Source organism: Podarcis vaucheri, assembly GCF_965113315.1.
Source record: "Podarcis vaucheri genome assembly, chromosome: 4".
Classification (NCBI taxonomy): domain Eukaryota; kingdom Metazoa; phylum Chordata; class Lepidosauria; order Squamata; family Lacertidae; genus Podarcis; species Podarcis vaucheri.
The window spans coordinates 85982863-86009344 of NC_138762.1; the positions used below are offsets into that span (position 1 = coordinate 85982863).

The 26482-nt window shown below is 40.9% G+C and overlaps 1 protein-coding gene across 2 annotated transcripts in view; it reads left to right on the forward strand.

Moving 5' to 3' along the window:
* FGF14 (fibroblast growth factor 14) overlaps nucleotides 1–26482 on the forward strand; it is a 315754-nt gene that overhangs the window by 231827 nt on the left and 57445 nt on the right. For both annotated transcript variants that reach the window (XM_082218866.1, XM_082218865.1), the window contains exons 2-3: nucleotides 5339–5449; nucleotides 8774–8877. In XM_082218866.1, coding sequence (XP_082074992.1) covers nucleotides 5339–5449; nucleotides 8774–8877 — 215 coding nt within the window. The remainder of the gene's footprint in view (nucleotides 1–5338; nucleotides 5450–8773; nucleotides 8878–26482) is intronic.

Below are 26482 nucleotides of genomic sequence, written 5' to 3' on the forward strand. Positions count from 1 at the left end.
TTTGTCCTACGCAACATTCTCATTGCTTTAACTTTTCTGGCAATCATCCTAAATTGAATCTTAGATAGTCAATAATCTACATTGCATTATGCCTTTGGAAATCTCCTAAAAGGAGATGATATTTTGGTAGAAATATGCAAGGGTCCTGATGTTCCAGCAATAGCTTTAAATACGTTGGAAAGAGATGCACTATGAAAGATTGATTCCTCAGCCATTAATTTGTAACAGAACAGTGCAATAAATCTTAGTTTCTCTTCAATATCTTTCTGCAATTGTGAATTCCACTTGATTCACCTCTCTCACTCACCTTAACAAAATCAGTATTTGCCCTAGTTAGTTCGGATAGGAATCCAATTATGCGGGGAGCCAAAAAGCTAACCACCAATGTGCCCAGGAGATCTGAAAAAAGGCCATTTAGTTTAATACAGTTTGGTGAAGTGAAGATAAAATAATGATGCTTGAATCTATAAAAATGAAGCCCAGAACTCATTGAGAGTAATTGAATCAACTTCCCAGACATCTTTTGGAGATCTAGATTGAGGCCTTTTGACAGGAGTGTGCAACAACCACCACCATCTCCTCCTTTTGAGATACACATACCCTTAGGTGGATCTTTCAATGAATGAATGCTAGTGGAGGGCATGGCCCAAGCCAGTGGTAGCTGGAGCCAGATGGACAGTGGTCAGGGTCCCCTTTCTGCCTCCCCTGCCACTTCCTTCTCTCTCTCACTACACCAGTCCCCACTCCTCCACATGCAGCGTCCCCACTCCTCCACATGCAGCTGCTGGTGACCTTGGGCCAGTCACACTTCTTTGAAATCTCCCAGCCCCAGTCACCTAACAGAGTGTTTGTCGTGGGGGAGGAAGGGAAAGGAGAATGTTAGCCGCTTTGAGACTCCTTTGGGTAGTGATAAAGCGGGATATCAAATCCAACCTCTTCTTCTCTCCCTCTCTTTCTCCTCTTACCCCGTCAACTATCAGAGGACAGACAGATCACTTTCCAGAGGTCTGATCACTTGCCAGAGGGTTTCCGCTATTTCCTCTTACATTGCCCCATCCATGTTGGATTTTGTCCATAGTGTTTCCTTCCTCCAGCCCTTCTTTTCCACTGGGCTTCCCACCCACCCACATGAAATTAGGCTCAGGGCTGCATGCAGCTCAGCCCTAAGCCTTGCTGTGTGGTGTACACATCACCATGTCCCCTGAGATGGCAACATCTGCCATTCTGTACAGGAATGGGGCCCTCTCCCTTTTCACCCTTCATGGAGGGAAGGCAAATGGCAGGCAGAGCTCAGTTTCCCCCCACTGGGGCCTGAAGTCTTGTGTCTTGTATTATCCTATGTTCCACATGCAGGGAATAGCAGCGAGAACAGTGAATCTTGCTTGAGGTGGTGGTTAGCCATAGCATCAGTTTAGCAAAACCAAATCTAGCATCTCACAGTTTTATAGAAATGAACCAACTGGGATGGGGAGGTGTTATTTAAGTGAAATCCCTTTCTATTGGCAATACAGTGGTGATGGTGAGAGGGATTTTGCATGGGTTCAATTCAATTTTGCATGGGCAAAAATGCTTCCTGATGAGCTCAGACCACTCATTCCTCTTTCTGTATATGCGAAAACATAGAACAATACTTTTGCCTGCTTTTGGCAAGGCTTATAAAACGTATTTTTAATTGATTGCTTCATGCCTAGTGCTAGCAGCAGGAGATGGAGAAAGGTAGGTGTTCATTGCCAAAATACTCTGTAAGACAGACTGGGAAAGCCTTGCATCTTGGCACAATCCTCAAATTAAAAACAAGCGTTGACCCTGGTTGCCCTACATTTACTGTGTGTGACATATATAATATTGAAAATTTCAGTTTAATCGGTTTGGAGGCAAGTAGAATTTCTTTCTCTTTTCTTTTGTTTGCCAGATTGTTGACCATGCAGTTTTTTCTCTCCTCCTGTTCTGTATGCAGGCGCTCAGCTCTTGCCTCTCAATACAAGCAAATGTGAAATTCTATACAAGTAATACGAGTGGTTTCTTTCCATATTTTGTGCAATTGGCATATTAACAAGAAATAGGACCACATACAGTGTGCCGTACGACATTCCGTGAATATGCTAGCAGCATTTTGGAGTGATGCTTTTGCGTATCTAACCAGAAAGAATATACCACTTCATTTCATGTGCTTTTATGCATTCTGGCAAGGAGTAAATGAAGTTAATCACAAGTTAAGGAACCCTGCCACTCTGTATTATAGAGGAAGCTTCCTGTACATAACAATATAAAATTGGCTGTGGTTCAGAATTTTCGTACTTAGCATTGCAAATTAGGCTCCTGTCCTTTCCCTACTGAGCTGCTCACTGATGATCTGGAATACCTTATTTTCTATGGAATTTTCCCAGGTGCTTTAGAAATTAAAATTCTAGAGGGAGTTCTGAAAGGGCTGTAGCCAAATGAATTACATTAGTCCTTGATATAGGTAGAATTGCCAGGTGCAAAACTGTGCCAGGGTTCTCTAGCCTGCAGATTTTCTTTGTCACTTCAGCCCTCAGCTGAAGCTTTGGGATAAAACCTTGATTTATGGGAAGCTTATATGAAACTGGCACACAGATGAATGACATACACAAAAATGATGGCAATCCCTGTCTTGTATAAAAAAACCGAACCATCTGAATTTATTTTTCTTAGCCAGGTATTAGTGCTCCTATATATGGAAATCTTGTATTATTATCCCACTGCCCTTCTATTTTCTATTCCTATAGAAATGCAACCTACTGATTTATAGATGCTTCTGACTTGGTAGTCATACTAATGTGGACTGGCTAGTTTCTGTACAAATTAGAAGCAAAGTGACAAATGGCTCTGTCATTCTGCTATGTCTCTGTACTTTCCGGATGTGACTAAATTAAAATGGATTACATGATTTGATTTTCATGGAGGGTTTGCTCATGCATGACAGTTTTGGAATCACAGACTTCCATGACGGATGGAGGGCTTGAGCTACTTGTTGATTATGCCCTTGGCAGAAAACTGCAGAATATTCTATTCTCCAGTGAGCAGGAAAGAGGGATGGGAATTACCCATACAGTTCCTTTGAGGTTGGTAGCATAAAGTTTTTACACACATAGATTTAAGTTTTAACAAGAAAGAAAGGGCGGCAGTTGCCCTTCCATTCTGAACACATAGCTTGAGAACATGCAACTTACCATATACAATATGTTTTCATTTTTAAACTAGGCATAATGTCTGTTGCATAGTCATGCCTGTTACTTAGGTTCAACTCTGAAAAAGACATAACTTTTCAAGGTTCTTATTGATTTTGCATTCTTAAAGGTAATCCGCATTATTAGATTTTTTGCATGCACACAATAATAATAATATGACCTTTGAAAAAGACAAAAAGGATTAAATCTGCCAGTACGTAAAAATTATAACCTTCCATATCACTCTACCAATGTAAGACATTTTCATACCTGATGTGATCTGCCAGCATTACCTGAGGAATACATGTCAACATGATGCCCCACTTTTATCAGAAATGACACACAATTCACGTCTGAAATAGGACAGGAGGTTTCAGTTGCCTGGAGAAAGCTCTTTTATCAGTCATTACTTGGAATCCTTTTACTGAAAGACATGCATCTTACTGTTCTCTCCGTGTTATAAACCCTCTTGTTCCTGTATGCATGTGACATTGTTCATTATTAACAACCGTGCTTAGCAAACATGATTTTTAGTTACGAATAATGTGAACTTGAAAGGTACAATTTTTCATTTCCTGAGTGACTGGTTAGCCTGGACCTCCCAGGTTATGTTAATTACTATGGTACACTACATTTATCTCTGCTAAGTTTAGAAATTTTTGAAAGTACTGAAAGTATGTTCCTATGAAAGTGTACCAGCCGAATTACACTCCTGTGTGCATTTCAAAAGAATTAAGCTTGCGAAGAGAGCTTTAAAAAGTAGAACTTGGAACCTGTACAGATTTCCTGTGCAAATAGGAACAGGATTAGAAGAAAGGTGGGTTGCTGCAGCTCTTGTTGGAAGAAAGAGAAAGAAAGAGTATGGATAGACTTTGTATTGAGCAATTTAGATGACTAATTATAATGGAGCTATATTGTACACATTTTAAGAGCAAGAGGCTTATTTTTTTATGAAGAAATAACAATTCTATTCTGGTGCTGCTGGGAATTTTCCAAGTTATTTCAGCACTTCTGTTTCTTAAGAGTCCCATTTTTATTTATTGCTAAGTGGTTGTTCACAGTCAGTGTGTTCCCTGGTGTTAGTCATCATAATGTCTAATAGGCCCGAATTTCAACCAATTAAGTATGTGAGCTTCCGTAGTCTAATCAGTAAGCATATGTCCAATAAAATGTAGCTCACCTACCCTTGTTTTATGTGGGCAACATGGACCATATCTTAAATTACTGATGTTTCTCAATATGGGAATGAACAACACGAACAACCATTTTGAGCTGTAACTAAGAGAAAAAAATGCATAATGTGATAAACATTATCAACTGATCTTTTCAATTAACTTATCTGTTCTTATGAATTACCAGCTTGCTGGAATGTTGGTTTCAGCTGACAGAAAAAGAAGCTATCAAAGACACTTTTCAGGGATAAAATGGGGCTCATCCATTTGTAGTGGGAAACAAAAGGTGGTCCATCAGTTACTCTGTTGATAAAAGCTTTGTCCTTTTTGGCTTCTGCTTATTTTTCAGGAGCAGAATGGCTGCTAAAATTTTGATAACCTGATAGGAATTGGTTTACTCCCTGTTAGGGACGAAGTAGAAATTCAATTCAGTTTGCATTTAAAGGCAAATCTATCAAATTCACACATTCCGAAACAATACGAGAACTGAAACACAGCCATCCTTCAAAATTTGCATTAATTTGAATTTTGTGGTCCAGTTCTCCAACCAAGTTTTATTTTTTAAAATGCATATATTGAATAAAAGTGTGCATAAAGGTGAATATATTATTTTTATTTTCAAAAGAAATCAGGGGGGAAATCATTATATTAGGATAAATTGCTTGCAAAAACGTGTACCCAGGTCAAAAATGTGTTTATTAGCATTAATTCGCACTAAGATGCTGAATAATTTCCATGGGATTTTAAAAATAAATAAATAAATCACAAATTGCTGCAGAAGTGTAGAAAACAGAATTTAAGAATGGAAAAATGAGAAACTGGGTGAATCAAAATTCACCAATGCTTACATCCCCACTCCTTGAAGGAAGCCATTAAGGGGAGCTGTGCAGTTATAGAGTATCTTGTTCGCAAATAGAGACATTGGGATATCTATTTACATGGCTTGGAGGCTAGTGACGAAATATGTTTGTCTTTCAGATCCCCAGCTCAAGGGTATAGTGACCAGGTTATATTGCAGGCAAGGCTACTACTTGCAAATGCACCCTGATGGAAGTCTCGATGGAACCAAGGATGACAGCAGTAATTCTAGTAAGTGATTGTTCTAGGAAACTATTCATCTCTTCCACACATATTGTAAAGTTAACCATTTCAAGATTTACATGCAAACATCACTGGGTGTGGGTTGTTTTATGCCTCTTGTTTTCTGATTTTGCTTTTGGTAAAAGTTGTTTTTGCTTTTTTGATATTTACAAATTGAAATAGAAATACATATTTTTTTAACCACCAGTGCCTTGATATATGTGAATGGGACGAAGCATGCGATTTCAGGAAAGTGCTGAAGCTGCTCGCTGCAGGATGATAGCCCGGCTTCCTTTTCAAAAATGTCTAAAATTATGTGCTAGTTTGAGAAGAATCTCCATACCTGCTTCCTAGTTATAGCTTAAGTGTGCAGGCTTCTTGAAGTATTGCTAGGCATAATAGTCTCTTAAGGTGTGTTATAACAACACTAAAGAAGTCTAAATTACATAGATAGCATTGCTGTAAGTAGGGTTGCCATGTGCCCTCTTTTTCAGAGCTAAAATTTGGGACAAATTGCATTTATTTGCTTTGAATGGCCGCTCTTTGGCTTTTCAAAATATGGCAACCCTACTAAGCAAAGGACTACTTTAATATTTCATGATCATTATGGTGGCAGCTGAATTCAGCAGCCGCCAGAATGCAACAATGAATTGTGATGGCATTCCACAATTTCCCATTATTCATTATAAATGTCACTTAACTGTGTCTCCAGCTCAGTGAAAGTTAAGCCAGTTTTAAAATTGAGGTTGGTCAGGTTACCCTAGGATGGGTGGTGGTCCCGCTCGCTCTTCTGTGTTCCATTAAAAACCCTCTTTTCTGTGTTAATCCTTTGGAGGGAGTCCAATGTTGTAAATACTGTGAGTAATGCTTTCCCTTTGGTCTGTTGGTGTGAGTTCCACCACATATCTTCATGCGCTGCTCAAGAGCTTGAAATATGAATCCACATGAAGGAGGGTGACATTACCAGCAGAGCAATCGGATAGGATGTACACAGGGCAGGACTTTCTAGGATTATGTGTTTCTTCTTCTCTGCTGCCTCAGCAAAGTATCCAACATGGCCGCATTGCCTGGAAATCTGAATGGAGGAAAGGAGGGAAAGACAGGCTAGTAGGTGGATGTCCTCTCACCACAGCATTGTTCTGCTGTGCATACACAGATGATTCACTAACAGTTCCTGAACAAGCTGTTTTGGAATGTATTAGAGACAGGGCCACTGCTGGAGGTCATCCTACCAACAACATTCCACTTTCTCCTAAACCCTCACTTTCCATTTTTCTAACTTTTCTTGAAAACCACTTATAGAGAGTTTCGATGTGCTACATTCAGCACACCTGAAAACTCCATTAAAAAGTTATGGTTTGGAGAGAGCTGTTGCTTTAGTTAAATGTTTGAAGTGGTCAAGGAGTGTGGTAAGAACTAGAGTGGCTCCAGAATGGCAGGAAATTGTTTTGCCTCACTCTGAAGTATAGGAGGAGAGAGAAAACATAAGAGTGGCTCATAGCGCTGTGTGCAACATGAGCACTGTCCTCTAAAGGTTTTTAAATAAGCAAAACAATGCACAGCCGCCTTGTACAATTAAGGGAAGCAGTAGCCCACAGTCACTCATGCCCCTTCCCCGGGCTGTGTGGGGCCACCTTGGTGGTGTGGGGCCCTATACAAGATGAATGTCGTTTACTTGCAGAGATGCAAGCATCTGCTTCATTTTACAGCAGCTTCAAAAGTCCAATTCTGATGGTGCTCACAATCTTCTAATATGACAAAGAATTAATAATAGAGCCTAATTTTCTCTATGTATTTCCTGTGAGCGGTCTGTTATTTTTCTCCCTCCTGGGCATATTGCTTGAGTCATGTCCCTCTCCTGTGATGAGCAATAATGAGCAAGTTGTTCTTTTTCATACATTTTCACTTTGGTCAAAACATTTGTACCTGTTGTTGTCATGATTTCAAGGTCTCACTTTCTGTGGATGCTTCCCCTCCCAGCTTAAATCAATAAGCAACCCTTTGAGAAACTGTTGCGTGATTGCTTGATCCTTTGCAAGTGCTGAGCCAGAAAATGTGCCCAAGATGGATTTTGACTCCACTGTATGGAGGATGCTTCAATTGTCGTCCATTGTTGTTGCCTCCATGCAGCCAGCTGTTTGTGTGCAATGGTTTGCCAGGCAGATCAGGAGATTTCCCACACATCAACACAGACCTGGGGCGGGGAGGGAAGAGTGAGAGGCTGAAGTTGCATGAAAAAACCCCATCTGTGTGGTGAGCCGCTACAACACACAAATGGCTTACCACATGGAGACCGTTGCTATGGGAAGCAATTTAAAGCAGCTATTTGTGCACACTGATACTTTCAAAGATGGATGCTGCAATTCAGCTTCTCTGAAGCCCTGTTGTCAGAAGGTTTAGATAGCAGGGAAGGGTTTAATTCAGGGGTCGGCAAGGTTTACTGGCAATGGGCCGGATCACTCCCACGGAGATTGTCCGTGGGCCAGACTGGCGCAGCATGATGCCGGAAATCGCGTCTGCGCATGCCCAGGTGCTGAAAATCACACCTGCGCAGAAGCAATTTTTGGTATCTGCGCGTGCACAGATGCGATTTCCAGTGCCACTCGGCGAGTCCCCGTGCCACGCTGCGCTGGTTTAGTGCAGTGCGTGGGGGACTCACCGAGTGGGCGGCTCGGTTTGGGGGCGGCTCATGGACTGGTAAAACAGTCTTAGTGGGCCACATTTGGCCCATGGGCCGCACGTTGCCGGCCCCTGGTTTAATTCTTCTGTCTTGGTGCGAGAAGTGAAGTTACAGGGAACCAGGCAGAGGGCCTTCTTGGTAGTGGTGCCCACCTTATGTACAGTAACACCCTCCCATCAGATGTAAGGAGATGAGTAACTATATAACATTTAGAAGACATCTGAATGCAGCCCTGTATAGGGAAACTTTTTAAGGTTTTATTATGTTTTTATATATGTTGGAAGCCACCCTGAGTGGCTGGGGCAACCCAGTCAGATGGGTGGGGTACAAATAATAATATATTGTTGTTGTAACTTTGAATATTTTGACACATGACAAAAGTGAACCTGATTGAAGAAGGTACATATTTATTTTTTCATGGGAACCAATCTGAAACAATTCTGGTACAGCGAGAAGTGTTTTTGAACCAATTTAAATCTGCTACTGCCACTACTCCTAGCTTGATTTCTAATACTGTGGCTGAAATGAACTTTGTTGCGTTCTGGCTTCAGTCTTACGATATAGTCACAGATAGAATTTGAGAATTAACTGTGCATAGGATTTCTACATGACATCATTTGCTTATCTGTGACAGATCTTCTTTATTTTTACAGCATTGTTCAACCTTATACCAGTGGGACTTCGAGTTGTCGCTATCCAGGGTGTAAAAACAGGCTTGTATATAGCCCTAAATGGAGAAGGGTTCCTTTATACGTCAGTAAGTAATATGCCATGGCTATTGGTTCTAATCTACTTTTCTATAAAAAGGTAGATCCAATTAATAGAAAATCTTGCAGGATTTGTAAAGAAGAATGGTGAGATGATTCTACATATTGATTCTTAATACCTGTGGGTTTAATAAGGAGATAGAACCTTCATGTGGGATTTTCAGACTGCAAATCACTGACACAACCCTTTCTCACAACATTTTTTGTCCTGTGGAAGCGACTGCAGTAAGGCATCTTCCTGAACTATGAAAGTAGCATCAGAAGTTCTGAGCCCCATAGGAGGAGCCCACACACTGGCACAGGGAGGAATCACAGCAAGAGGCCTGCAGCTTTTGTTACTATCTCAGAGTTGCAAGAAGCAGCAGTGCTGCAGCCACTCCCATGTTATCCATGAAACATGAGAAGCAGCAGTTAGTTATGCCCATGCAATAATTTGATAATGATTAGAAGATGCATTCTAAGCAGTAGCTGGAGGACTTTGTTTAATATGACTGTACAGTGCTTTGACTTCAAGGTGTGAAGTCCAAACTCTTCTAATACATTGATATTTGCTATACAGTATTACAGCCTCACCTACTAAGATAATTTGCATGAAGTTCAAAGCCTTGGGAGGTAAAGATAAATAGGAAGATTCTTCAGAGTTAGAGCTGATATGAGATTCAAAAGAAGAGTCACAGTAAATTCAGATAACAATGTGTTTTGATTAACTTGGGCGATGCTGTGTGTACATTATCCTACATTCTAACATGATAATTGAAGCTGGTGGGTTTCCCATCAAGGATGTCATTGTCATGATTGAAGGCAATAAAACCTTCTCCTCCATAAACCAAAGCACATGGGAGCCCCTACAATTTCAGTGGGAGAGAGTTTATCTGCCTCCCGTGTACATCATTTTGGCCTGATTGTTCAAACATTTTGAGCAGGAATTTTTTTTTCATGCATACAAAAATGAATCATGTCAGCATTTTTGCAAGCTTATGTTTTATTGTCATTGAGGTAGAATTAAAGTTTTTAATTCCTTAAAATAAAAGGAGTCACTTAATAGAAAAAAGTGCTTCTGGTAGATATTATTCAGGCACATGAACTAGTCAAAACTGAACACGTGTAATTTCCAGTGAGTTGAGGGGGAGAGTTTCAAGGGTGTGGTTAACTCTCCCATTGAACTGAAAATGCTTACTTTTGGCAGAATGGTACTGTGTGGCCCTGATCCAAGTGTATGGCTGCAGCAGCATGTCACTGATAGTCTCATTAATGCCGTGTGCATGCAGGCTGCTGACTTGGGCTCCCACCCAGCGCACCTAGCACATGTTTATGGATGCAGCTCCTTATCTAGCTGGTGATAAATACACAGAACCCTTTTCCCAGGTGTGCATTCCTCTAGCTTGATCGTAACATTGGTTTTAAATAACGTTCTCTGTTAGGGGAGTTGCTTAGAATTTCATTATGCTTTTTACAAGCCTTATCTCAAGAACTGCCTTGAGTTACCAATGTAATGGTTTGCGGGGGGGGGAGGGGGGTTCCCATTTGAAGGAATGCTAGACATATTATCAAGCTCCTGATACCCTGAAGAAAAATATTCTGTTTGTTTTGAATGGATGACAGTGCTTTTTAAAGTTAATTAGGAGGAAATGTTCTAGTAGCTGAAATGTCATCGAAATAAAAATGAGTATTGCACAGCACCTCTCTGTCATACATCGAAACATGGGCATATGGAAGATCTGTGTTTTTGAGTACTGTACTAAAAGTGTGCCGTTGAAGAACTGCAAAATAAAAGTGTGCAAATAGGCTGGAGAGAATCTGAACCACTGCTGTGATGGGTTGCTTTTCTGTTCCTTTGTATGAAGAACGTGTGACCATGAGAAGGTTGCAGGACGTCACTACATCATGGTCAGGGATAGCTGTAGTCCAACAACATCTCCATGATCACATGTTCCCTGTCCCTGTTTTATTTATGTGTATGGCTTTACAGACAAGCATCTATAAAACAACTCACTTCAGCAGTTGTAGCAATTTTTCCCCTATGTGGTAGGATTGGGTGCAATTAACACATTTCCCCCAACTCATGGTTATTACATTGTTTTCCATCATTTGTAGGGGTAAGAAAGACATTCTGAAATGTTAAATATGTTTCTAAAAATAGTTTTGCAGGTAGTCTGTAAATCTGTAGAATGAAAATTCCTAGGAAGAGAGACTTAACACCCTTCCATGTGGCTTTTTAAAGACTATTCCATTGCAGTTAAAGTCACCATAACTAGTGACATAGAAAGGCTATATTTTAATGGTGTGTGTGTGTTTGTGTACCTGTACCTTTGTGTTTTTGTGCATGCAAACATATATGCAGTACAGTGGTACCTCGGATTACATACGCTAACCCAGAAATAGTGATTCAGGTTAAGAACTTTGCTTCAAGTGCGGCAGCAGCAGGAGGCCCCATTAGCTAAAGTGGTGCTTCAGGTTAAGAACAGTTTCAGGTTAAGAACGAACCTCCGGAACGAATTAAGTACTTAACCCGAGGTACCACTGTACTATTTTTCTAGAAAAAGAAGTGCCGGAACTTACCATGAATGCCTCCCTTGTTCTCTTGTAATGGCAATGGCGCCCACCTGAGAGGTGCCAGAACTGCGTTCTGGTGAGTTCTGGATGAAAAAAGCCCCACATATACGCAAAGAAATGTAAACTGTATATTTCAGAAGTTGCTGTAGCACTGGCTGGTGTTTCTTAAAGGGACTGGCTCAATCTATCATAATGTGCATCAGTAAGTTAAAGGGCAATGCATGTTGTTGGAGAAAAGAATTATTTCTTTGTTTTCAAGAGTGTGAAATATTTAGAAATATAAGAACTCATAGCAGGGTAAAAACAGAGGTCAGAACCAACCTTAGCAAAATGTGGTTGTTGTTGTTGTTTTTTTTTAAAAAAAGAGGGTGCACAGTTCAAGTGTAATGTCCAAGTTGATCTTAGGCTGCAATCCTATACCCTAAGAGGAAGCCCCATTAAACTTTGTGGAATTTACATCATATTAGGCATGTATAGGATTGTGCTGCTGCTTTAGTGATCTTTTTTATTGGTCACTTAGTTGTACAGTGGTACCTCGGGTTACATATGCTTCAGGTTACAGACTCTGCTAACCCAGAAATAGTGCTTCTGGTTAAGAACTTTGCTTCAGGATGAGAACAGAAACCGTGCTCCGGCGGCGCAGCAGCAGCAGGAGGCCCAATTGGCTAAAGTGGTGCTTCAGGTTAAGAACAGTTTCAGGTTAAGTACGGACTTCCGGAACGAATTAAGTACTTAACCTGAGGTACCACTGATTTTAGCATTGTTTGTCACCATGGATGCCTTTTGGCAGAGAGGCAACTTACCAACAGAGTAAGGCTATATTTTTATGCACACTTTGCTTGGAGTAAGCTCCACAGAGCACAGTGTGAATTACTTCCTAATAAATATGCATAAGGTTGTACTGTACAGGAGTGGCTGAAGGAAGAAAAAAGAAAAAAGAAAAAGCTCCAATGCTTTAGACTCCGGCCTTCACCATGTTATGATATCTCGTGAAGGTCAGCTATTCAAAGGGGGGGGATTCAAAAATTTCACTGCCTCTTGTCTGAACCGAGTGCTACTTTTCTAGAAAAAGAAGTGCCAGAACTCACCATGAACTCCTCTATTGTTCTCTTATAATGGCAATGGCACCCACCTGAGAGCTGCCGGAACTGAGTTCCAGTGAGTTCCAGCTGGAAAAAAGCCCTATCTGAACCTAAGCATTTATTGTATTCTGTTGCCCCAGAAGGACTAGACTCAATGTGTGAAAAATGCAAGTTAGCTAATTTTGGCTAAAAATTAGGAGAAACTTCATAAAACTAGGAGCTGTTCAAAATGAAGCAGGCTTCCTGGCCCCAATCTTACTTGGCTATGAGAGATCGCCAAAGAAGAAGAAGGTGGGCGCTGATAATGCCAAGGTTGCAGTTTTGATTCCTGTATGGGGCAGCTGCATATTCCTCTATTGCAGGGGGTTGGAGTCGAGGATTTTCAGGGTCCCTGCCAACTATTACATTCTATGGGTCTATGAGTCCTTCACTGGAGGCATTTAAGCAGGGATGCTATAGTCACATCTTGTATAGTCAGCAAGGAGTTTAGATTAGATAGCCTCTAGGACTCACTGATCAGAAGGTTGGTGGTTCAAATCCCCATGACGGGGTGAGCTCCCATTGCTTGGTCCCAGCTCCTGCCAACCTAGCAGTTTGAAAGCACGTCATAGTGCAAGTAGATAAATAGGTACCGCTCCAGCAGGAAGGTAAACGGTGTTTCTGTGCGCTGCTCTGGTTTGCCAGAAGCAGCTTAGTTATGCTGGCCACAAGACCCGAAAGCTGTACGCCGGCTCCCTCAGCCAGTAAAGCAAGATGAGCGCCGCAACCCCAGAGTCGGCCACGACTGGACCTAATGGTCAGGGGTCCCTTTACCTTATGGTAATTTGCAGCTCCATGATTTCAAGATTTTGTATTCTTGTGCTATGAAACATAAGACTTAATAGCAAACATGATGAAATTTAAGATTTGCCCGTCTTAACTTAGAGCAGGGGTCGACAAGGTTTACCTCTCCTGGGCTGGTTCACTCCTGCGGAGATCGCTCCATGGGCTGGATCGCATCTGCGCACGTGCAGACATGATTTCCTTCATCTGCGCAGATGCGATTTCCGGCACCACAGAAGTGAGTCTCCGCTCCGCACTCCACCGGTTTAGCGCAGCGAGCCGGGACTTGCCAAGCAGGCAGCTGGTTCAGGGGCCACTCGTGGGCCGTTTAAACGACCCATGTGGGCCGCAAGTTGCCGACCCCTGACTTAGAGACTGCCTTAAACATTAAGTGCTATATAAATATATTAAATGAAAGTTAATCAAATAAATTCAGTGAGTGCTACCTAATGGTGTGCATGAAGAAGTCGCTCAGGCAAAGTTCACCTTCTTCTCCCCGCTGTGGAGACACCTTACACAAGTGATTTCCTGACTGTAGGAGACCTCTCCACTTGATTTCTGGCAATTTCGGCACTCTGCCGCTGCAGGTTCCCTGCCACATCCCAGACCGCTCCTGAGAGTCTCCTGATCCTCATGGCATTTTTGAGGGGGCTGTGAAGGCAGGAAAGTTCCTTTACAAAAATGGACTCTCTCTCCTTTGCATGGCATTGGCTATAGCTTATTTGAAGAGGTGTTCTTTTGGGAAAATTGAAATAGATTGGAACTGAAACACACCTGCATTGAAGAACTAAATTTGATAGTAAAAGATAGCAATGCCACAAACTGGTGTGGAGTTAATTTCAGAAAAAGCAGTTAATAAACTGCATTGGTCACTTTAAAAAATAGATTGCTAAAGTAATATATTGCAGAATTATTATGCGGATGAACTAGGTTTCCACTTCTCTTTATCTCTTTACAGTGCACAACATATGATGGAATTAATTACCCTTACATTCAGCTGTACAAACCGCTAGTAAGGAATGCTTTTGTTATGCAGCCTACAAGTTTCAGATGTAATTTGGATTCTGCACACTGTCTGGGATACTTCACTTGTAGCAGATAAGTGACAGATATGGAATCAGAACTAGAAGTGTTGACATACTCTGAGAGAAGCCGTTTCCATATTATTTTCAACTAGGATCAGAGGTGAAAAGGCTTGAAATCCTGTGGGGAAACCTGTCCTCTTTGCACCACTTTATGGATCCCAGCACTTCACGCATTGCCTGTGCTACATGCATAACCAACCAATAATTCACAAAACTTGACTTTAGCCACGCAAGTAGTGACCTGCAGCATCTCTTGATTTATTTATTTTTGGGAGCAGGATCCTGGTGGAGCTATGAACTAGCAGGTCCCTATTCTGCTATGTAGATGGCCTTATTCAAGTGTGAGGAGATACTGTGTCTGCGGACTCACCCTACGTTTAAGCATGTGGCTTCCCCCAGAGTATCCTGGGGACTGTGCTTTACTACTCTCAATTCTAAGCTCCCTTAAAAAACTACACTTCCCAAGATTCTTTAGGGGAAGTCATGTGCTTTAAAGGCAGGGCTTTTTTTCAGCAGGGATGTGGGGGCACCTCTCAGGTAGGCACCATTGCCATTCTAAGAGAACGAGGGAGGTGTTCATGGTGAGTTCTTTCACCTGTTTTTCTAGAAAAATGTCACTCTTTAAAGGCATGGTGTGTATGCAACCTGTGTTGACAGCCCATCCTCTCCATATAGTTCCAGGTTATTCTGTGATGGTTTGATAGTCCGAATGGGCTCAGAAAAACAGGGGAACTTTCATTTCCTGGTCACCACACATCAGTGCACAGATGCGAGTGGCTAAGGCCAAGCAGGGAGTTTCAGGCCATCCCTGTCTTTGCCACAGCTGATATCCACCAGCTGCAAACAGCCTCATCTTGGCTGCTTTTGCAAGGTCCACTTGGCAGTCAATGGGCAGTGAGGATGGAAGAATCACATCACACTTCTTTCCAGTTGTAGCAAGTGGGATGGAGCAACGAGCTGCACAGTGTCTCCCAGCAATAGCTAATGGCTATTTACACAGGCTTTGTTTTGAAGTTGTATTGAACAGAAGCTGAATTTAGAATGCTTTCTCAAAGCAGAATCAATGAGAAGACTGATGGTTGACACCAGTATTAGAATTCAGCCACATTTACACCCTTCAAAACATATCCACCCATTTCAGTGATATTTAGAGAGCAGGGAATGTTCACCTGGTAAGTAGAAGCAGGAAGCATTGCCTCTCCTCTGATTTGGTTTCTTGCTGTCACAAACCTAAATCCGATTGATCATGTCGTGCTGTAGTGTTATCACACTCACTCTTATTATCCCTGATTGGCTGGTTCACACAGCTATTATGAAGAATAACCCTCTGTAGAAATCCAAAATGGGGGGGGGATGGGAAATTAAATGGTTTGTGGGAGCACAGTCTTCCAGAAAATATTTTGAGCCCCCTCAAACTTTTTTCCAACCAAAAGCATTCACTAAAGAAAATTCATCCAGCACTTGCCAGTAATGAGCTATGAGGAAATGAGGATATTCTAGCACTCCTCTTATGTGCATTAAGTCGGGAGTGCATTTTAGGTGTCAGAGGTTTCTGTCCCCCTGACTTCTCCATATTGTCACCTTATTCCATCTTAGAGCTTGCTTCTCAACTCATCCGTGAGAAAATAGCTTTCTGCCTTAGGGAAATGTATAGGACTAGATACAATACAAAATGAAAGGGAATGTGTCTAAAGGTAATCAATATTTTACAGGTGACATTCTATTATATTTAAATCAAAGTCAAAGAAGAAAGAAGTTTAGCTCAGGGTGGATCTTTTATGTAGGCTTCAGAGTGCTCATCCTTTATTTAAGCAAAAACAAAAAAAAAACCTTGAAGGCCACAATCCAGAAAGCTGTGCAGTGAACTCTATGAGCCCAGCATGATTCCAGGCTTATATTATATTATCAAATGGTGGTCAATTAGCTCTATCACCTTTTTTATGCAGCAAACCACTTTTGAAACTTCATGAAGCTTTAAGTATCCGTAGCCCAACAAAATGTCAACAAGTTTCATTAGCTATAAACACACCCTTGGATGTGTCTAAAGAGACTCCCAGGATTGCGAAGTGCATTTCCTCAGTGTAGTTAACTTGTATATTTAAGACTTAACCTAGGAAGGAGAAAGATAATGGTTTTGGTACACCAGCCATGCAATCTCCTCTTTAGCTGAAACCTAAAATGTTACTTTTGCTAAAGTTACTACAGAGCCACTTGTCAGCTCAGAATAATTCATTTTCATTTTTAATAGGGTGGTACCACTGGTAAGTGCACCGTGAGAAATTTTCACATGATTTACATTTAGTGATGAGCAATCATTGCAACCAGGTCCATAGCTTGGCAGTGGTACACTGCTTTGCATGCAGAATGTGGAGGTAGATGGATCAGCCTATTTTTGGTCCATCTTAGTTTTGCATGTGAGTCTGTTCCATCCAATTTTCACATCAGATTGATTGTTTGCTTTTTGCAAGAGAATTCACATTATCTAACGCATATTTCTACAAAATATGTACTTTAGAAGCATTTTATCCTTAAAAAAAAAACAACAACCACCCTCGTTTTTGCAGTCATTTTGTTGCATTCTTTGAGTGGAGCTGTATCACAAAATTTGGCAAAAACTGAAGAATAGCTGCGTTCTGATCTGTGTTGTCTTTTTGGAAAGTATGGATGAGGTCAGTTCAGTTAAGACCTAACAAAATCCTCAAGCATCCCTAGAAGCAGGGTTGAGGTTCAGTCCCATAGCATCTCTGCAGTCCGAAAGATCTCCCCTAGCAAGGTTAGAATAGGCTTCTGTCTGAGACCTTGGAGAGCTCCTCTCAGGGCCAAACTAAATGGGACAGTGGGAGATTTGTGATCAGATATCAATGGTTTCAAACAAACAAGCAGTAAATGCAGCTGTGGAGGTGTCCATTATTTTCTTTTTCCCTCTTCTTACACCATATAGTTGGTTTCGGAAGGGTACAGGGCCTTGCATGATTATAGTCAACTTAGAAAAGGACAAAGAAATTTTGTTAGAAGTACATGAAGGAGCACTCTGGTTATACATGCTAAAATAATGGTAATCTAATCTCATGCTTCAGAAGTAAGGTGATTGCCAAAGGGGGTTAGGAAGCAGTACTGCTCTTGCTAAGCGGCATTTCATATTTCAGAAGGTACATTATAGATTTTATTTCCCCCTCCCTCTTCTGAAGCCCTAAGCAAGGGCTCTGAACGTACATTGATGGATCCATAGCCTGATCTGGACTGGCAAATTTTTTGATTCCTGACTCTTCTTCTTTGGTATTTCTTGTAACCTGTACTGAACTTCTGGCCCTTTATTGGACCAGTTATATAAGCACACCCACACAATTTGTAATGCAATTTATTCAACCGCAATTCCAGTTGAATATGCTACTAACATTTTTATTCCTTGTTATGCAGCATTCCTTTGGCGGGGAAGGGGGAAAATTTTGGTGAGCCTGTGGAAAAAGACAATACTCGTATTTATTTAATTTTAGGCTTCAGTTTGGAGTAGAAAACTTAAGAATATATTTTGTTTAAGGTTGGACCTTAACGAATTAATTTCGTCTTGCGAGGCACCACTGTATCAGGAGGCCAGGGATTATCGCTCAGGCAGAGGGGCTGCTGAGTAGCTGAGCTCACAGGTTGGACCATGCATATGTAGCATGGGACCTTATCTTACATACACTCATCCTTTGTCATGCAATGACTGGATGCAGAGGAGTGGTGGAAGGTACCACCTGGGGAACCCCAAAGAGGAACCCTGGGAAAGAAGGCCCAGAGTCAGGGGATTCATGGTGGGGTGACAATGAGCGGTCAGAGGGAGAAAAGGGGGCAGACTGGGAGGAGGAGGTGTCGGAAGCTGAAAGGGCAACAGGGTTTAGTGAGCAGGAAGAGGCTGTGACAGAGAGCAGTCCAGAATCGGAAGCTGAAAGGGCAACAGGGTTTAGTGAGCAGGAAGAGGCTGCGACAGAGAGCAGTCCAGAAGCAGGAGAGGGGTCAGCAGGCAGAGTGGAGGCAAGCTGCTGAATAAGTCAGGCAGTCTCCCGCTCCAGCTGTGACCAGCTCCTCTCCCCCCTGGTCTCCCAGAACACCGAGAGAAATGAAAAGGACAGAGCAAAAAGAGACAAGATGAAGGAGCCTTAGGATGCTGGGGAAGGAACCAGGGGACGAGCCTTAGAGACCGGTAGGAAAGGTGGGGAGCTTCAGTCCTTGCAACTTGGGGAAGGACCTACTGAAAAGAGTTGCTGTGATCACTAGGCCTGTGCTGTTTTGGGTTCTTTGAATAAAGAGTTAACTTCACAGAAACTGGGTGTTTTATTGCTGACCTGCCCACACTCCAGCTCCTGACATCCATAGGCAGACTGGCCCAGGGCCAGCCCAAGACATGTAGGCACCTGAGACCCCAAAATGGCATCCCCATCCCTGCCAGGGAAGAAGGGGTGAGGGAAGATCAACATCAGGACAAGGCAGGAAGAAAGATCAACATTGGGATCTGCTGCCCCGGTGAATCCTGCCACCTGAGGCAATCACCTCACCTTGCCTTATAGGTGGGCTGGCACTGGATTGGCCATATTCCAATTCCTCTCATATAGCTCTTACGTAATTTTATCTTCTTTTATTTTTTTAATTCGGTTCTGGGGTGGTGCTGTGGAATCTGGAGCAGTAACTAATCTAATCCTTAGAATTAGTCAGGGCGGACAACGGGACCAACTAAGGAACTGGCTTGTAATGAATGTACCATGTTAGCAGGGTATTTGTTCTGACGTAATATTATCCTTGCCTGGCATTTCAGAGCTTCCTATAAATAACTACATTTATAAAACTTTATTGTAAAAACCAGCATCCGCTATCATCTTTGTATCTTTTATATCATACTAGCTATGTTTTTAGGAAGTATAAAGTGAATCATTATCTTCAACAACTATATATAACAAGAGCCACTTTAACAAAGATAAGTAAACCTGTCCTAAAGTTTTCTAAAGGAAGTGCTTCTCAAAGTATTTAAAATTTCCTTGTGATCTACTAGTAACACTAGATGAATGGATACTGTACAACAAATGAGAAAAATATGTGGGTGCAGTGACGAACAAGCTTTGCATAACATTTTTTAAAATATATAATTAGACATCCACAAATAGTCAAGGACAAAAAGGCACCATGAAGAAGAAAAGAAAATATGTTTTTTTTCTGAGTAACACAGTCACTGAGTTACAAAACAATATTTACAGTAGAAATATTGCTTCTGCGTTAGCATTGAGTTTCAAAGTGTTATGCAACTGAGCTAGTTAGGAGGCTTTTGTAGTTAGGGGGCTTCTGTAGCCCACTGTGACTTGTTTGCAAGGCACTTTGCAGATAAAGGTCACTTGGCATTCTCTCTGACATGGATGCCATGTTGATAATGGAATCACTACTGAAGATCTCCTTGGTTTCTTCTTTTTGCAGTTCAGCTGGATCAGCTGCGTTTGATTTCTCCTGGAAATGGAGACAAAGTGCTTGGAGAAAACTAAGCCATGACTTGTGCACTTGACCTCTGCCTTTTCTGGCTTGTGATAGCCAGCCATGAGAAGCTTTGTCTGCTTGATGTGTAGGATCGTTAATAGTTCTTTTTGGTGAGGTTATTGCCTGCCATGTTGAAGATGGTGGTATCATTCCTACTCACTAAGCAAGCTTTAGATTCTGCTGACCTTAATGATGGCAAACTAGTCTCAGGTACCATATAGGGGCAAGTTGCTAAAGGGGGTAGGGGGTAGACCACTGTAGGTGTCTGGATAAATATGATTTCTTATGTATTATAGATGCTTTGCAGTCTGTTTCCAGGCCTTTAGGATAGAAACTTCATTGACTAGCCTAGCCTACACTGGGAGAGGATGGCTCTGTTAATTACATTGAAGATCTTGGCACCTTTTGACAACATAATTCTGAGATGACAGTAGTACCATTCTGGACTGCCTTTCCTGTTTGGGACTTTCTTGTTCTGCCTCTTTCCAGAAAGCAGGTTCTAAAAGGTAGTGTTGGAGGACTATTTTTTTCTTCTGGTTGAACTTATTGAATGAGTTCCACAAAGTTCTTTTTTTTAACAGCTACCTGAGACAGCTAGGTAAGCTTATCTTGCGGGTATGGAATTAGGAATCATAAATATACCAATAACATTCAGCACTCCTTCTCTTTTTTATCAGATCCATATTGTGATCTCTTTCCTGCACAATTATCTAGAATCAGTGGTGCACTGGACGAGTGCTGTCCAAACAGGACAATATTAATGATAATAGGGGAATCAATAGACCATTTAATTGGGGAAATACCTGTTATGAATGCAATCTTAAAAAATTCCTTTCCACAAGCAGTTCAGAGTAGTTAACAAAAACATAGCAAACCAAATACAATACAAAAACCTCATGTATTATATTATTTGCGCACAACATCAATATTATAACAACATTTTTAAAGAAAAACCTTTGATATTTTTAATAGTGGATATATTTTACTGCTTTATTGTTAGATTTGTTTTTAGTTTTGCTGTGATTTATATATCTGCCGTAAGCCACACTGAGTTTGATTGGATCCTCTCACTGACTCTACTCCTAGCAGCAAACATGTATGCTTTATCTAGTAGATAGGAACGTAGGGTGGGCAACAGGAAACAGTGTAAAGGCCAGAAACAATGTATTAACAGATTTTTACTCAGTTTGCTGTCACTTGTACGTAATCAAACAGTTGAGAACAAAGCTACAGTATACTGTTTTAGATAGCCCAAAAAATTAAACCAATTATTTACAACATGATATCCTTACTGCATGTCAAAGAGTGACATCAGTATGCACAGTAACAATTCTAATTGCCAGAAATGTTTAAACCTAAAGAGAGTGTCTAACCTGTGCAGTATCTGGTGACTTACCATATATTCCTTTAAGCAAAAAAATGTAATAAAAATTATTATAAAAAAAAAAGCAAACTTATAATGAAAAATCTAGATCAGGAAAAAAACCTATTACAAGTCCTAGTGCTCAGATTCAAGTCTATGAATGTGAATATTTAAATTGCATTCACCCCTGAAAGTGTCCATCACATTGCAAAGAAAGTCAAATGCTTATTTTTATTGCCATCAGAATCCACTCTAGAGGAGCTAAATATAACAGATAAAAAAGAGGCTTTGCCTCACCTCTAACTAAATAAGCCCCATAATCCAGTCTTATAAATAAGGTTGTATTCCTAGAATAAAGGGCCTCCAGAGGATTCCCCAAGTTGCATTCTGTGGTTCCTACTTTCCACGAAGAAAAATACACTTTTTGCAAACGTGTTTATTAGCTGAATTTTGCTATATTAATAAAAGGGAGAGAAAGGGTTGGATATCATTTATTCTGCCAAACAAACATAATCACCATGCAGGGAGCACAATCCACTCTGGGGTCATTTGGTTTGTTTTCCTTTGTCCCTTTTGGCCAGTATCTGAGATAGTTATGCACTGTTACATCAAGATCCAGGCCATCAGCCATATTGATAGCTGAAGTGTGTGTGTGTGCAAAGAGAGCTAAGAGAGGAAGATCAACTTCTGAAAGGATTTGCATTAAATAAGGACCCATTTATAGAGCAATATTCCACACTGCTGGCATCCATCTGTCTCGGGAGGCAGTGGAGGAATGGGCCTTTGTGGGTGAGGTCAGGCTGTTGGAAGGTTGCAGAGCCTGATGTGGCTGTAGAGACTGATGTGCACCTGGGACAGATGAGGGCATCCAGTTGTGCTGTTGCAGGTGCACCATGGTGTGTCTTCTCTCTGTGCTCCTCCCAACAGTCATTTCTTAAGAGGGGTTTTTGGGAGACACCCCCATCTTTGCTCTGCCTTCCCTGCTAGAGTGGGATGACTGCGTTTATGTGATGCAACTGCATTAATGCCTCTCACTGTTATAGCAGTAAGAGGTGGAGCTCCATAAGAGACAAAGAGGGAACAGCAAGAGGTGGAGATCTGTTGAGACTTTGGTTTTCTAGCAGCTTTTGGAGTAAACAATTAGTGGGCTGGCAACAAGCCAAGTTAAACCGTGTACGTGAGTAAGTCTGCTTGGAAATAAGGAAGCCTAGCAACAGGTGGCGATTGGCTAAGTTCTTCCTTAAGCAGAATGACAAAGTAGTTTTCTTGTTGGAGTATTGGAGTGTTGAAGTTTGGAAAGAAGTTTGAATCTAGTCTGTGTATATAGTAACTTGTACAAAGCTGTGCTTTACTCTGCTGTATATAATAAAACTAACTAAAAATCAAATTACTAGTCAAGCAAGTTCTGTTCCAGTTCGTTGTCCTGGAATTGTACGATTTGGCAGCTGGTAGCAAGAGTTTTGGTTGAGATCCATCAACAGAGATCATCTTAAGGGAGTGGTGTATTTGCCAGAGATTGTACCAGGGACTTTCTGCATGCAAAGCAGATGCTCTGAACTATGACCCTTCCCCAAGAAAAATACCTGAATTTGAATTGAATTCTATCCCCATTCTGCCTCCTACATCTCCTGTGTTGGTATGTCCTTTGTATTTCGTCATATAATGTGAACATGAGCCCTGCACTGTAAGGAGAGGCTGTAGCAAAATATAGTAAAGAAATGCTTTTGAATAGTAAATGGAATATCATTAGTATCAGTTGTTATCTGTTTTGTCTGCTTTTCTCATGATGACTTCACCATCCTTCCATCACAGTTGCTTTCCTTTTTAAAAAAATACAATCTCCATATACTTCCAGTTTTCCAATTACCTATTTTGTTTGGTAGGGACAATGTGAGAATATTAAACAAACAGTTAAAAAGCAATGCCCTTTTCTTTAGAATTAAGTATCTGAGTTCAGGGCAGTGGAAAAACTTTTAAACAATCAAAAAGGATTAGTTTTCATGGTTGAAAGGGTCCCTATTAATAAAAGTGTACACCATTTCTCTGTCTTTTTCTTTCCCTTGATGAATTGGTATTAACAGTTCTATTTTGTCTTCTTTTGCCTAAGGCATACTATAATAATGTCACATTGTAGGCTGAATCCAAAAAGTTCTACATTAACGACCCACGTCTCTTTACATTGAAATAATAAGGCATTTTGAAAGGCGAGGCATTGAATTGAAATTATTCTTTAACAAGGATGACCAGGCTTCTTCAACCCCTGAACCTTGAAACTCAGAGACAAAGGCTTCCAAAATCATAAGTTCCAGACACTTGAAATCAAGAGATTTCAACAGAGTGAAAGAGAAACGTCAAACCTTTCATTTTCTGCAGTGTATTGTTGACAATGGACACAATCCAAAATGGAGTTAATGAGGATTTAGCCCACTGTGGTAGCCCTGGGGAGATCCAGGCAGTCACTTCCTGATCTCTGTGCCACCTGCCCCCTTAGGTTGGAGGGCAGGTGGGGGCAGGGGGCGACAGCAGGTAGAGACTCACATTACTCACATAATCTTGCAGCAGAGGACTTGAGGACTAAGTTGGTGTCACTGGGAAGTATAAAGGCTGTCAAGGTTGCTCACCATTTCGTTGCCTTATGTATCATACCACTTGAGACTGCTTGTCTCTGGTCTGTCCACCTCCAGCATACCTGTCCACTCTCAGACCCGAGTGCCTGACAGTTTGTCCTGACTGCAAATTATCTCCTCCAGGGCTTGACCCCAAAGAACGAAACAGTGGGAAACATGCCGGTGATGGATGCTTTGAGACCCCAAGAGTCTATCATTAGACACCCCAGTGGTACAGCTGTGTAGCTTTAGACCTTGAGTCAATAGTCATGTCCCCTCTTCAGAACATTGCTCTTCCCCCTTCCACACCATTTTTCCATGCTTTGAAATTGCTTTTACATTCTTGATATGTTGGAGCAAAACAACAAAAAAGCAGTTTGCCAATCTTGAGAAGAAGAAGAAAAAAGAACACTTCAAGCATGCACAGTTTTGTATCTTAAACTTGTGAAAATCATTGCACCACCAGGAGCAAAATATTGTCTTCTTCTGCCGACCTGACGTTAAAACACGTTTACTTTGGAATGCACACAATTTGTTGTTGGAAAGGATAATATATTTTAAAAGTAAAAATATTGTTTTTCTCAAAAAAAAACTTTACAGTTACTTGCATTTTAAAAATACTTGGTTTATGTGTGCCATTTTTCATTTCCTGAAATGAAAGGCAGTTTTGACACCTGCAAAGCAATGCCAAAGAGAACGTGGCAAGGTGTTTTTCGTGATGGCTTTTGACAAGTCACACCTTCTATGTGTATTTTAACAGCTTCTTCAAGCCCCAGGGCTGCTGCTTTTTGTTTTTATTCTACCCCAGTGGCCATATACAAACACTGCTCATTACTCCATGCTCCTTTGCCAGTGGGAGGCGACTAAACGTAAAAAGGGACAAGTCGTTAAAAGTTCATGCTAGTAAGATGTTGATGTGTTTCTTAGGATGGCTTTGGTTTAGGAAATGTTAAGTGTTTATAATTCCATGCTGCAGAGAATGGCAATGGACTGTGTTGTACGTACAATGAAAACGGCAGGAATGAGCAATTGATTTTGCAGATTGAGATGTTAGGTATCTGCGGGGAGTTCTGTTTGAAATGATGGTCTTTTTAAAAACAACTCATCACATTATTTAGCAGTCTCCCCTAATCCTTCATACCCTTGACCCACTTAAATTTCTCATTTAGCAGTGGGAAGGATGAAACTCAGTATTTCACACTTGCTCAGATTATAATTTATATAGGAAAGGAACGCAGTGAACATTTCTTGTAGTGCTAAAATGCTCAAGGTGTCTTCTCGGTGGTGATGTAAGTAAAGCAGGCTATGTCTTGTATAACCGAAAGCTTCATGTGACCTTCAAAGAAAACAGAGTAAGATGTGAGGGACAGTCTTGATTTGTCACACACAACAGTGGAGCTCTCCTTGCACTGAAGAGGCTGAGTTCTGCTGTTTCCTTGATTTTAGAATACTGTGTGTTTGAGCACCATGACATGCCCATCCCATCTCAGTGGCAAAAATAGCATGCTATTATTGCTTGGATGAAACTCATTTCATTCCCTGGTGTTAATTTATTAAATAAGTTTCATAGCAGTACTCGTTGCCTTTGATTTTCATAGAATCATCCTGCGGTTTTGTTTCAAGGAGGCTATCACTTCTGCGGGATTTCCAGAAAGGTCATTATCATTTCAATCAGAGACCTGTAGTGGTTTTGATGATGAAGTAGGTTTGCTGGCTTGCATAATAAATTTTTAATATTCCATAAGCTAAAATATACACTACAGACAAATATTAAGAATGCACTCCTTAAAGGCCAAATGCCAATGAAAAGTGAGCGTCCCTTAGATGAATTGGCCAGGTGTGTTTCAACATAAAGTCGTCTTTAGTGGCCAAGCATTTGAAATGTAACATAGAAATACATAGAAATAATAGCGGTAAGTACCTCGGTTGGGGAGAAACTCTCCTTAAAAATAATATGTTATACAACCTTTCATAGGCTTCAGTATAGATGTACTGGAGTGAATATAAAGCTTGTCCGAAGGCAAAATGTTTAAATCCTGCACAGGAGATAAAAAGATAGATTCTTTGAATTATGAAAAGAAAGTATACCAACATTAAGTTATACAAAGCCAAACTTGCTCATGATTAGATAATATTAGTAACACCTTTTATTCTCTAGTTCCTATACAGGCATCCAAGTAAAGATGGTGATATTTATAAAATAATAATAATAATAATGAAAAAGCAATTGAATTCAATTGAGCTTACTCCCAGTTGACTGAGTAAAGTCTGTACAGCCTTACACTGCAACCTTAAGCATTTTTACTTAGAACTAAATCCCACTGAGTTCAATAGGATTCACTCTCTGGTATATTCCTGATCATTCTCATAGGTTCCATGAACACAATATTCTTGGTATATCCCCCCCCCCCGGTGAAGCATCATGGCTCACAATGATGCGTCTGCAACCAGAGAAAAGACCCCCACCCCTTTTTTCATTGCAGAGTAGAGCACACAACTAAGCTATTACACTTATTTAAAACTTCCAAAACATTAGCTCTATTTAGATCTGAATTTTTTAGATGAGTGAGAGTCATGGGTATGTC